The sequence below is a fragment of the Lissotriton helveticus genome, chromosome 1_2 (genome assembly GCF_964261635.1).
Source record: "Lissotriton helveticus chromosome 1_2, aLisHel1.1, whole genome shotgun sequence".
Classification (NCBI taxonomy): Eukaryota; Metazoa; Chordata; class Amphibia; order Caudata; family Salamandridae; genus Lissotriton; species Lissotriton helveticus.
The window spans coordinates 418332608-418346796 of NC_136058.1; the positions used below are offsets into that span (position 1 = coordinate 418332608).

Consider the following 14189-nt stretch of genomic DNA (forward strand, 5'->3'; position numbering starts at 1 on the left):
TAAAACTGATACCCCTCGAGGAGCAGCAATTGTACGGGCCGGACCTCGCCGCAATGAATACCTCCGACAATCAACTCTCTCCCGCTGCTTTGCACCACATCAGGGTTTGCATTTCTCTGCTGCTTTCTTGTCCACCTCCCCCTTCAGGGGCTCACTCATAAAAGAAGGAAAGAAGCAGGTTGTAGTCACAATAAAGTCATGAGACAGAACCAACAGGTGTTACCCACACAGGGGTCTCTCACTCAGTGGATGGGGTCTAATGGAGGGGGTATTTCACCCACACAGGGGTCTCTCACTCAGTGGATGGGTCTGATGGAGAGGGTATTTCACCCACACAGGGGTCTCTCGCTCAAGGATGGGGTCTGATGAAGGGGGCATTTCACCCACACAGGGGTCTCTCACTCAGTGGATGTGTCTGATGGAGGGGGTATTTCACCCACACTGGGGTCTCTCACTCAGTGGATGGGGTCTGATGGAGGGGGTATTTCACCCACACCGGGGTCTCTCACTCAGTGGATGGGGTCTGAGGACAGAGGGGGTATTTTACCCACATAGGAGTCTCTCACTCAGTGGATGTGTCTGATGGAGGGGGTATTTCACCCACAAACGGGTCTCTCACTCAGTGGATGGGTCTGATGGAGGGGGTATTTCACCCACACAGGGGTCTCTCACTCAGTGGATGGGTCTGAGGATGGAGCGGGTATTTCACCCACAAAGGGGTCTCTCACTCAGTGGATGGGGTCTTAGTACGTAGGGGGTGTTTCACCCACAGAGGGGTCTCTCACTCAGTGGATGGGGTCTGAGGATGGAGCGGGTATTTCACCCACAAAGGGGTCTCTCACTCAGTGGATGGGGTCTTAGGACAGAGGGGGTGTTTCACCCACAGAGGGGTCTCTCACTCAGTGGATGGGGTCTGAGGATGGAGGGGGTATTTCACCCACAAAGGGGTCTCTCACTCAGTGGATGGGGTCTGAGGACAGAGGGGGTATTTTACCCACACAGGGGTCTCTCTCTCAGTGAATGGGGTCTGATGGCGTGGGTATTTCACCCACACAGGGTCTCTCACTCAGTGGTTGGGGTCTGAGGATGGAGGGGATATTTCACCCACACAGGGGTCTCTCACTCAGTGGATGGGGTCTGAGGACGGAGGGGGTATTTCACCCACACATGGATGGTGGCGAGGTCAGCGGAGCAAAGCTGGCTGTTCAGGGTGTAGAAGCTGAGTCGTCTATTGAGGTACGCTGATCCAGTGTTATGGAGTGCCTTGTATGCGTGGGTGAGGAGCTTGAAGAATATCCTCTTGACGGGGAGCCAGTGCAGGTCTCTCAGGTGGGATGTGATGTGGCTGTGCGGGGGATGTCGAGGCTGAGGCGTGCTGAGACATTCTGTATGCATTGTAGTCATTTCTGGAGTTTGGCTGAGGTCACTGTGTAGAGGGCATTGGCGTAGTCCAGCCTGCTGGTGATGAGGGCCTGGGTGACTGTCCTTCTGGTTCCGGTGGGGATCCATCTGTAGATCTTACAGAGCATGCAGAATGTGTTGAAGCAGGTGGAGGATACAGCGTTGACTTGCTGGGTCATTGACAGCGATGAGTCCAGAATGGACCCTAGATTGCGTTTGTGGTCGGTGGGCGTCGGTGCGGCTCGCAGTGTGACCGGCATTCAGACGTCGTTCCAGGTGGACAGGGTGCAGCTGTCTTGTCCGAGTACAGTTTCAGGCGGCTGTTCTTCATCCTTTCGGTGACGGCCTTCCTTCCTTCGTGAAGGTTGGTTTTGGCGGTGGTGGAGGCCTTGGTGTGGGAGAGGATCAGCTGGGTGTCGTTGGCATATGAGATGATGTTGAGGTCATGCGATCGGGCTATGTGGGTGAGCGGTGCCATGTAGATGTTGAAGAGTGTCGGGCTGAGGGATGATCCTTGGGCAACGTTGCAGATGATCTTGGTGGCTTTAGATCGTAACGGAGGGAGGCGGACACTCTGTGTTCTGCTAGTGAGGAAGGAGGTGGTCGAGTCCATGGCTTAGTTGCGGATCCCTGCGTTGTGGAGGCGTGTGCGTAGGATGTGGTGGCAGACGATGTAAAAGGTGGCCAAAAGGTCCAGGAGGATGATGGCTGCGGTTTCTCCGTTGTCCAGCAGGTTCCTGATGTTATCGGTGGTGGCAATGAGGGCAGTTTTGGTGCTGTGGTTACTGTGGAATCCAGATTGGTATGGGTCCGGGATGTTGTTCTCCTCGAGGAAGAGGGTCAGTTCCTTGTTGACAATCTTCACGATGACTTTCGCTGGTACGGGAGTAGGGAGATAGGCCGGAAGTATTTGAGGTCCTTAGAGTTCGCCTTGGGTTTCTTGAGTAGGATGTTGATCTCGGCGTGCTTCCAGCTCTCCGGGAAAGTGGCAGTCTCGAAGGAATTGTTTATGATCTTGCGGAGATGGGTTGCGATGGTGGAGCTTGCTTTGTTGAAGATGTGGTGTCGGCAGGGGTCTGATGGTATGCCGGAGTGGATGGTGTTCATGTTTTTGATGGTGTTGTCATCGTTGACATGGGTAGAGGAGAGCAGGGGGTTGGTGTGGCTGGGGGTGGTGAGTCTGAGGTGTCGTTGGCAGTCGGGGGGCCTGGTTGTTGAAGCTGTCATGGATGTCTGCGATCTTACAGTGGAAGAAGGTGGCTAGGGAGTCGCAGAGTTCTTGCGATGGCAGGATGTCGTTGGGAGTTGGAGTTGGAGTTGGAGAGTTCCTTCATGATGTTGAAGCGCTCTTTGTTGTTGTGTGCGTAGTTGTAAAGCGTTCCTTGAAGGAAGTCGTTTTGACAGTTCGGATGAGTTGCTGATGTCTGCGTATGGCGCTCTTAAGGCTGCATTGCTGTCCGGTGGTGTCTGTTCGTGGTGCCACTTCATCTCGAGCCTTCTACAGGTCTGCTCGGATGAGTGGAGGTCGGCGGTGAACCAGATGGATTTTCTGTTGATGCGTCTGTTTGAGGGGTTCTTGATCGGGGCGAAAGTGTTGGCACAGTCGTCGATCCATTGCCTGAGGTTGCGGGCCGCAGTGTCTGTGTCGGCAGTGTCAGTTGGTGGGTTTCGGGCAAGGGTGGTGATTAGCTGGTCTTCGGTGACTTTGCTCTAGCAGCAGCGGGGAGTCCGTTGTGTGTGGTGGGTTTCTCAAAGGTGAAGCGGATGTAGCGGTGGTTGGTCTAGTGGAGTTTGGTGGTGTGGTTGAAGGTGACGTAGTTGCTGGCGGAGAAGATGCTGTTGAGCATGTGTCCGGCGGAGTGGGTGGGAGTCGTGACTAGCTGTTTGAGTACGTGGTTGTCAAAGTTGTCGAGCAGAGTGGTAGAGTTGCTGTTGAGGTGGAAGTTCAGGTCTCCAAGGCGGATGTAGTCCATGGATGCAAGAGCGTGCATGCTGACGAAGTCGGGGATGGAGTCGCTGTACTGTGCCCGGGGGGGGGGGGGGGGCTGTAGATGAGGGTTCCTCTAAGGGTGGTATTGGGATCGATGTGGATCTGGAAGTGCTGATGTTCGGCGGCGCTGAGAGTGTCGTCGGTGCTGGTCGAGATTCTGAGGGTGTTCCTGTGGACGATGGTGATTCCTCCTCCTGCTCTGTTGGTACGGTACCTGCGTGTGATCTTGTAGCCGTCCAGGATGGCTATGGGAATGTCTGGTGCAGAGGAGGGGTTCATCCAGGTCCAGGGAGGATGAGTCGGGTAGGTCCCAGAGTTCGATGGCGTGCTTGTGGGCAGAGCGGGTGTTGAGTAGTTTGCATCTGAGGTGTTGGCGTCCTACCCCGGTGGGCGAGGCGGCGGCTTGGAGGCTGATGAAGCTACAGATCCGGCAGGAGAAGGGTACTTGGGTGCGCTTCAGGGTGGCCAGGAATCAGGTGTATGATCGGCTGGCGTTGAGTGCATGGAGGGTGCTGGTGTCGTAGTGGCGGCAGGCAGCGTGGCATTCGGGGGGGCTAGGGGGTCTGGCGCTGGGCGCGGTCCAGGCGCGGACAAGCGCAGGCAGGTTTGCATTCGGCTCGCTTTCTGGACGGTGGCCATTAGAAGGGGAGGTGGGAGGGAGGAGCAGCTGGGAGACGGGAGCGGGACGAATGGGCAAGCGGGGGTAGGGGCTGCAGGGGACCCAGCGGCGGGAAGGGGAGAGGAAGGCTGGAATGCTGAAATGCTACAGAGCGAAAAACGGGTGGAAGCACAGAATACAAAGAGAAGAAATACAACAGTGGGAACAAAATAATACAGCAGTAGAGTACTTAAAAGTAATACAACAGTGGGTAACAGATACCGCAAAAAGTAATACAACAGCAGAGAAATAACTGGCCAAAAGGAACAGAGCTAGCACACAAATACTTACGGCTCACCACTGGGCCACCAGGAATGAGGTGCAGGCAGGGGCCAGTGGGTGGAGGGGGACCTTGAACTCGTGGCAGCAGCGAGATCAGGGATATGGGCACAGACAGGTAGAGATGTGAGGCGTGGGGAGCGACCTGCCTGGATCAGGGTCAAGGGTCGCTCCTTTATCTCACTCTTGATTCATGGCTCTTTAATCCACCACCAGCCACTCTCTGCTCCTTTATCTCACGTTGATTCCACCTCATGGCTCTGTAATCCACCCCAGACACTCCTGGCTCCTTTATCTCACTCTTGATTCCACCTCATGGCTCTTTAATCCACCCTCAGACACTCTTGGCTCCTTTATCTCACTCTTGATTCCACCTCATGGCTCTTTAATCCACCCCCAGACACTCCTGGCTCCTATATCTCACTCTTGATTCGACCTCATGGCTCTTTAATCCACCCCAGACACTCCCGGCTCCTTTATCTCACTCTTGATTCCACCTCATGGCTCTTTAATCCACCCCAGACACTCCCGGCTCCTTTATCTCACTCTTGATTCTACCTCATGGCTCTTTAATCCACCCCCAGACACTCCAGGCTCCTTTATCTCACTCTTGACTCCACCTCATGGCTCTTTAATCCACCCCAGACACTCCCGGCTCCTTTATCTCACTCTTGATTCTACCTCATGGCTCTTTAATCCACCCCCAGACACTCCAGGCTCCTTTATCTCACTCTTGATTCCACCTCATGGCTCTTTAATCCACCCAAGACACTATTGGCTCCTTTATCTCACTCTTGATTCCACCTCATGGCTCTTTAATCCACCCCCAGACACTCCTGGCTCCTATATCTCACTCTTGATTCGACCTCATGGCTCTTTAATCCACCCCAGACACTCCCGGCTCCTTTATCTCACTCTTGATTCCACCTCATGGCTCTTTAATCCACCCCAGACACTAACGGCTCCTTTATCTCACTCTTGATTCCACCTCATGGCTCTTTAATCCACCCTCAGACACTCTTGGCTCCTTTATCTCACTCTTGATTCCACCTCATGGCTCTTTAATCCACCCCCAGACACTCCTGGGTCCTATATCTCACTCTTGATTCGACCTCATGGCTCTTTAATCCACCCCAGACACTCCCGGATCCTTTATCCCACTCTTGATTCCACCTCATGGCTCTTTAATCCACTCCCATACACTCTCAGCTCCTTTATCTCACGCTTGATTCTACCTCATGGCTCTTTAATCCACCCCAGACACTCCAGGCTCCTTTATATCACTCTTGATTCCACCTCATGGCTCTTTAATCCACCCCCAGACACTCCAGGCTCCTTATTATCACTCTTGATTCCACCTCATGGCTCTCTAATCCACCCCAGAATCTCCCGGCTCCTTTATCTCACTCTTGATTCCACCTCATGTCTCTTTAATCCACCCCCAGACACTCTTGGCTCCTTTATCTCCCTCTTGATTCCCCCTCGTGGCTCTTTAATCCACCCCAGACACTCTCGGCTCCTTTATCTCACTCTTGATTCTACCTCATGGCTCTTTATTCCACCCCCAGACACTCTTGGCTCCTTTATCTCACTCTTGATTCTACCTCATGGCTCTTTATTCCACCCCAGACACTCCCGGCTCCTTTATCTCACTCTGTCTGGCGGCCTTTAACTGATCTTTTATTTTTTCTCAAATGGGTAAGAAAATAAAGGTGTGTACATTGAATATTAATGGCCTTAATGATGCTAAGAAAAAGAGGATTTTGGCTAAAATGATATATTTGTTGCAAATCGATATACTTTGCTTACAAGAAACCCATGTTGCGTGGGATAAAAGGGGACTTCTAAAAAATCTAGGATTAGATCTGTTAATATGTACTAAACAGACTGGGATCAAGAGAGGGGTCACTATTTTTATGCAACGAAATGTAGGTTTATGTCTTAAAACAACTGCGGACAAATGGGGGAGGTGGGCTTCCGCAGAACTTTTATTGTCTCAACCGAAAATTATGATTTATACAGTATACGGCCCTAACCTAGACGATTCTGAATTGTTAAACTTTTTTAACTTAGAGCTTGCATTGTGTAGCCTTCCCATCATTATATGCGGGGACTTCAATATTAATCTTGAAGCTAATTTCGATAAGAGACAAAATAATAAATATAATGGATCTAAACCACGGACGTTTAGAACTTTGAAGAATTTAGTGGTTGATAATGGGCTAATTTCCATGCCAAAGATCCTGGGTTTAGCTTCTTCTCTGCCCCACACCGGAAATATGTATGTCTAGACTATTTCTTTGTATCTCAAGTTTTTATTAAAACAATAACGATGGAGATTCTTCCAAAACTATTATCAGATCATAATACACTAATAGCAAGTTTTTGTTTACCATTGGTCGGGGAAGTCCCTAAAGCAATTTGGTCATATCAGAGGAATCTATTATTTGAAGAGGACTACATACAATTTATGACCAAAGTCATTTAGGATTTTTTTCCCATCAATAATGAAACCGCTTCTATCCCAATTGTATGGGACACATTCAAATCTGTAGTTAGAGGGGAAACTCTAAAATATTCAAATTTTTTACACAAAAGTAAACGAGAGAAATTCCAAAATGATTGTGATATGGTCCTAAAGGCGGAAAAAAAGCTAGCTGAAAGTATCAAAGTTAATATGCATATCGAAGAATCCCAAATCGATCTATTGTAGCATAGTATATTCCCATATTGCCGATCGAGAGGCATCTGAGTTTAGACAACATAGAACAGAAAGCTACGAATTAAACTAACAAACAGGGAAAATATTAGCGCAGAGACTGCGCCAAAAAACAATATCTAATGAAATTTTGAAAATTCGAGATGTTAGGGGAGATGTCAGGACTTCTAGAGAGGACATATTAGTAGCCTTCAATGAATTCTACCAAAACTTATACCATCAGTCCAACAAAGGGGCAGATTTGGGAGAAAAGACAGCACAATACTTGGCAAGCATTAATAAAACAGAACTATCTGAAGAGCAGAAGGAGATACTCAGTGCCCCAATCGTTTGGGAAGAAATTGAAGCAGCCATTATGGGGTTGGCTATCGGCAAGGCAATGGGACCTGATAATATTCCCTTAGAATTTTACTGTGTGTTCAGGAGAATGCTAAAACCAGAATTGATTAAGCTATTTCAGCTAGCTTTCTCAGGCAATCCTCCTGAGTCATGGGCTCTCCCCACTATTGTCATATTTAAAAAGAAAGGAAAGGATCGTGAAGAGCTTGGATCTTATAGACCTATTTCTCTTATTTCAGCCGATAGCAAGATTTTCTCTAAAATCCTTGCTAACAGATTAAACGACTTGATGCCCTCCCTGGTCTCCATAAGGCAACATGGGTTTATCTCTAAAAGGGATACCACGGACCACATCAAAAAAATGATAGCTTTATTGGATTGGGCGCAGGCCTCAAAATCTCCGGTTGCGGTGGCCCTGTTGGACGCTGAAAAAGCGTTCAACAGGGTCACCTGGGGGTTCCTATGGGCTGTTATGGCCTGGATGGGTTTCCCTAAAGTATGCATAGATGCAATTAAGGCGTTATATCACTACCTGAAAGCTGCTATAAGGATTTCAAATACATTATCAGAGTTTTTTAGGATAGAAAGGGGAACTAGGCAAGGCTGCCCCTGTTCCCCTTTGCTATATGCTATATATTTGGATCCCTTTCTCCGCAAATTATTAAAAGAAGAAGGTATCATTCTGGTCACGATTGGACAAAATACATTTAAAATATTTGCGTATGCAGATGATGTTGCCATTACTACCTCAGACATCAGTCTCGCATTACCAAAAATTAGTTTTTTAGCAGAAGAATTCGGAACCCTGTCGGGCTACAAACTAAATTTAGCAAAAACTAAGTTGATTCATTCTGAAAGTGGCCGCCCTAATGACTTGGATTTTGTTTCAGAAGCCCAATATCTTGGGATTACTATCTCCCCTAAGATCGAGGAAATTGTGCATCTTAACATTGAGCCAGTGTTAAAATCTTCTAACACCACGTTGGAAAGATTAAATAATCTACACTTTTCTCTTTACGGACGCGCAAATATCTTGAAGATGCTGATTTTTCCCAAATTTTTATATTTATTTCGCACAATCCCCCTCCTGTTTTCAGCATCCTATTTTACAAAAATAGACAGAATGGTGTCTAGGTTTTTATGGGGTTACCGGCGATCTAGGCATGCTTTAAGATGGTGCTCTCTTCCGAGAATGAAGGGTGGATGGGGGATTCCCAACTTCCGTTTATACTATTGGCTTATTTCTTTAAGAAATATGGGCATATTAATATTTCCCGACATTATTCTGGATGGACCAATTAACCCCTCAATTTATGAGATGTTGTTAGGCGAGGAAGTTTCCCAATGTCTAGTTAAAATTATAGAACCTAGCTATTATAAGAAGACTAAATTTAAAATTATGTCAACAGTAGTATCTATATGGCGCCAGATCAAAAAGAAAGTTATCCGATTAAATTATCTGAATTATTATTCTCCAATTTTGAATAATCACATGCTTCCTGAAATTTTTATAGATCAAATTATGAAGAGATGGTACATTGCAGGTATCCGTCAATTGGGAGATCTTTATCAAGATACTTTATTTGTTTCTTTTTCTAGTCTACAAACAAAATATAACCTACCTAGAAAGGATTTTTTTAAATACCTTCAGATACGCAGTTTCTTGGACTCAAAGGGCTTTATTCATCATATTTGTATGAGTAAAAATAATATTTTAGAAGCAAGCAGAAGGAAAAAAAAATAGGGCCTATTTATCAGATGGTTATTAACCAAATGGATGATGATCTGACTGCTATTGAGAATAAATGGCAAAGGAAGTTCGAAACGGAGAATATTGATATAACTAGATCTATTCAATTATCGACTCGGCTGTTCAACGCTTTGCTGCAAAGCCAGCACTTTATGGCAATTTATGATCTTTATTATTCTCCGATAAAGATGGCTAAATGGAAAAGTAGCAACGATCATAAGTGTAAACGTTGTGATGAAACAGCTGCTGATTCTATTCATATGTTTTTTAAGTGCCCCAAACTTCTTCAATATATTTCTGATGTTGAATATTTTTTGAACAATAGTTTGGGGATTACCCTAAAATTGACTGCTAAAATGGTTATTATGGGTTTAGAAATTGATCAGACAGAAACAAGGTCAGCTTTTCTATTTATTTGTATAGCTGCCTATCGTTTTTGTATCACCTCACGCTGGCTAGATATCGAACCTCCAGTGTTTTATAACTGGCAAGTCAAACTCTTATCTATATATCAATTCCAAATGGCCATTTACAAACATAAGTGTACTAAAAGAAAGGAGCTTGGACAAAAAATCTGGGCCCCTATCTCAAGATGGATCTAATTTTGTATGCTTCTACAATGTTAAACATTTTTATTAATGAATTGTGAGTAACTAGCAGTTTATTGTTTATATGATGATAACGCTGTGAGGTATGTTTATTGTATGACTGTTTTCTGAAATAAAACTAATAAAAAAAAATAAAAAAAAGATTCCAACTTGTGGCTCTTTAATCCACCCCAGACACTCTCGGCTCCTTTATCTCACTCTTGATTCCACCTTGTGGCTCTTTAATCCACCCCAGACACTCTCTGCTCCTTTATCTCACTCTTGATTCAACCTCATGGCTCTTTAATCCACCCCAGACACTCCCGCTCCTTTATCTCACTCTTGATTCTACCTCATGGCTCTTTAATCCACCCTCAAAACTCTCAGCTCCTTTATCTCACTCTTGATTCCACCTCATGGCTCTTTAATCCACCCCCAGACACTCTCTGCTCCTTTATCTCACTCTTGATTCAACCTCATGGCTCTTTAATCCACCCCAGACACTCCCGCTCCTTTATCTCACTCTTGATTCCACCTCATGGCTCTTTAATCCACCCCAGACACTCCCAGCTCCTTTATCTCACTCTTGATTCCACGTTGTGGCTCTTTAATCCACCCCAGACACTCCTGGCTTCTTTATCTCACTCTTGATTCCACTTTGTTGCTCTTTAATCCACCCCAGACACTCCCGGCTACTTTATCTCACTCTTGATTCCACATTGTGGCTCTTTAATCCACCCCAGACACCCTCTGCTCCTTTATCTCACTCTTTATTCTACCTTGTTGCTCTTTAATCCACCCCCAGGCACTCTCGGCTCCTTTAGCTGACTCTTGATTCCACCTCGTGGCTCTTTAATCCACCCCCAGACACTCTCTGCTGCTTTATCTCACTCTTGAGTCCACCTCGTCCCAGACACTCTCTGCTCCTTTATCTCACTCTTGATTCCACCTCGTGGCTCTTTAATCCACCCCAGACACTCTTGGCTCCTTCATCTCACTCTTGATTCCACCTCAAGGCTCTTTAGTCCATCCCAGACACTCTTGGCTTCTTTATCTCACTCTTGATTCCACCTCGTGGCTCTTTAATCCACCCCAGACACTCTCGGCTCCTTTATCTCACTCTTGATTCCAGCTCATGGCTCTTTAATTCACCCCAGACACTCCCGGCTCCTTTATCTCACTCTTGATTCCACCTTGTGGCTCTTTAATCCACCCCAGACACTCTCGGCTCCTTTATCTCACTCTTGATTCCACCTCATGGCTCTTTAATTCACCCCAGACACTCCCGGCTCCTTTATCTCACTCTTGATTCCACCTCATGGCTCTTTAATTCACCCCAGCCACTCTCGGCTCCTTTATCTCACTCTTGATTCCACCTCGTGGCTCTTTAATCCACCCCCAGACACTCTCGCCTCCTTTATCTCACTCTTGATTTCACCTCATAGCTCTTTAATCCGCCCCAGACACTCTCAGCTCCTTTATCTCACTCTTGATTCCACCTCATGGCTCTTTAATCCACCCCAGCCACTCTCGGCTCCTTTATCTCACTTCTGTAGGTCCCTGCTTTCCCCCTTTGTCACTTGTTTTCATCTTTCTCTTCCTCGTTCTTCCCCCTTGTGTGTTTTTCACAGCCTTGTTATGTGTGAAAGTCTGATGAGGAAAAATAAGTGCCGACCCTCAAAAGGAGAGTGCTGATGGGCCCAACCTGCGACCACCGGCTGAAATTAAGCTCAAATCAACATCTTACACCTTGGTTGATAGATGAACGAATGTAGGGCGACTGGGCGGGGTGGAGAAAGAAGAAAAACAGACAGGAAGGAGAAGAATTACAGGAAAGAAAACACAAAAAAGAGAATACTAGAGGAAGAGAATACGCACGAGTCTCTCCATGACTGCATCTCCTCGACCCGCCACTGTGGACTTCTGATACAGCTAATGTCTGCGTTTTAGCTGTTGCTTCTTGCTCAAACGCTATGGTGGTCTCATGAGTTTACAGGAGGGGGGGTAATCTGGTCTGGCTCATGGTGGTCTCATGATCCTATGATGGGGGGTAATCTGGTCTGGCTCATGGTGGTCTCATGATCCTACGGGTGGGGGTTAATCTGTTCTCGCTCATGGTGGTCTCATGATCCTTCGGGAGGGGGGTAATCTGGTCTGGCTCATGGTGGTCTCATGATCCTACGGGTGGTCTGGCTCTTTCTTCCAAACATCTTGTGTCGGTGTAAATGTGGCCAAAGAATGTAATCTCTTCTTTTTGTAGTTAATTTTTGACTGGATTCAGTCGATCCAACACCTTCCCCCTGGTGTCTCTCCTCCTCAGTCAGGAATCCCAGAGACTCTGGGCCTCATTTATGAGGTTTTGGGTATCTTTTGTCAGAACAAAAGGGCAGGAATGCGCCGTATCTATGTGATACAGCGCATTCCTGTCCTTTTCCCCAGCGCAGGCGCACAATGGGCTGCCATGCGCCAATGCAGGCAGCCTTTCTCCATGGTGCAATGCAAGGGTGCCTGGGTTGCGGGATGAATGATTTTGTGCAGGAAGGGCGACCTCCCTGCACAAAGTAAATCACAAGAGGAGATTTCCTTTTTCTATGCGTGCTGCAGAATGCAGCACAAAAAGAAAAGGAAAGCACGAGGAGAAATCCTCCTTGTTGCGCCTCCCTAATGATTTAGATGAGATTCTGATGTGTTCCCAGGTTCACAATCTCTCATAAACCTGGAAATGCGTCAGGTTCCATGAGTGTCGTGTGGGAACACCCTCAGCAACACCCATGGAACACGCCTGTTTCATGCGGTGTTCTGCGTGAAAGGAGAATGTATTTATAAGGCCATGAAAAGCCACTTAAAGTGGCTTTACGTCACGTTATAAATATGCAGTGACACATTGCGCCACAGGAACATCAAAAAAGTGACGTTCCAGGGGCGCAAACGTGCCAGTCTCTGGGTTCTACGTGCACCAGCATGAGACCTGGCTGGGTGCCAACCATCTGGTAAGCTCTCAGCCTGAGTTGGCATCATTTTGCCGACCACGAGCGGCATCTCCTTTTGGGTTCTGGTGCAGAACATGTTAGCCTTGTGGGACCCCCCTCAGGTTGACAAATTTGCAACTTGTGAGAACGCCCATTGTCCACAATTGTGTGGCCTGCAGTTTACACTCAAGGAAATGTTGGGGGACACATTTCGGTTGAGGTGGAATTTTACGCTTCATACACCTTTCTTCCCATATCATTAATTCCTCCAGTTCTCAGGAATATTCACCATGACTGGTCTGAAGCCATTCTTACCACCCATTACTGGTCAGAAGGGTGTGGTACAGGGACCGTCTGCGCCCCTCCTTGTGCCACCCCCTTCATCTGCCTCCCAGGGGGAACATTCTCCAATTGGAAAGTCTGGAGATCGAGAGGGGCAGGAAACGTACCTCGCTCTCCAGAGCCTCCACCTTCATGCCTGGAGATTGAGAGGGGCAGGACCTGTGCCTCACCCTGCAGAGCTTCCACCTTCATGTCTGGAGATCGAGAGGGGCAGGACCCGCGCTCGCCCTGCAGAGCCTCCACCTTCATGTCTGCAGGTTGAGGGGACGGGACCCGCGCTCGTCCCGCAGAGCCTCCACCTTCATGTCTGGAGATCGAAAGGGGCGGGACCTACACTCGCCCTGCAGAGCCTCCACCTTCATGTCTGGAGATCGAGAGGGGTAGGACCCGCGCTCGCCCTGCAGAGCCTCCACCTTCATGTCTGGAGATCGAGAGGCGCAGGACCCTCAGCCCACCCTGCAGAGCCTCCACCTTCACGTATGGAGATCGAGAGGGGCAGGACCCGCACCTCGCCCTGCAGAGCCTCCACCTTCATGTCTGGAGTTTGAGAGGAGCGGCACCCACACCTCACCCTGCAGAGCCTCCACCTTCATGTCTGTAGATTGAAAGGGCAGGACCTGTGCCTCACCCTGCAGAGCCTCCACCTTCATGTCTGGAGAGTGAGAGAGGCAGGACCCGCACCTCACCCTGCAGAGCCTCAACCTTCATGTCTGGACATCAAGAGGGGAATTACCCATACCTCAACCTCCAGAGCGTCCACCTTCATATCTGGCAATTGAGAAGGGCATGACCCGGGCCTCCCACTGCAGAGCCTCCACCTTCGTGTCTGGAGATCGAGAGGGGCAGGATCCGCGCTCGCCCTGCAGAGCCTCCACCTTCATGTCTGCAGATTGAGGGGGCGGGACTAGCACCTCACCCTGCAGAGCCTCCACCTTCATGTCCAGAGATTGAGTGGGCAGGTCACATGCCTCACCGCCCAGAGTCTCCACCTTTATGTACGGAGAATTGAGGGGCAGGAACCGCACCCCACTCTGGAGAGCCTCCACCTTCCGGCCTGCAGATCGAGAGGGGCAAGAACCACGCTTGACCTGCAGAGCCTCCACCTTCATGTCTGCAGATGGAGGGGGCAGGACCCACACTTGCCCCACAGAGCCT

General features: G+C 48.3%; 1 protein-coding gene across 1 annotated transcript in view; it reads right to left on the minus strand.

Annotated features, from left to right (window-relative positions):
- Window positions 1–14189, minus strand: part of LOC144807280 (uncharacterized) — a 326964-nt gene that overhangs the window by 127423 nt on the left and 185352 nt on the right. Inside the window, exon 5 of the mRNA XM_078673111.1 lies at window positions 552–565. Within this exon, the coding sequence (XP_078529237.1) occupies window positions 552–565 (14 nt within the window). The remainder of the gene's footprint in view (window positions 1–551; window positions 566–14189) is intronic.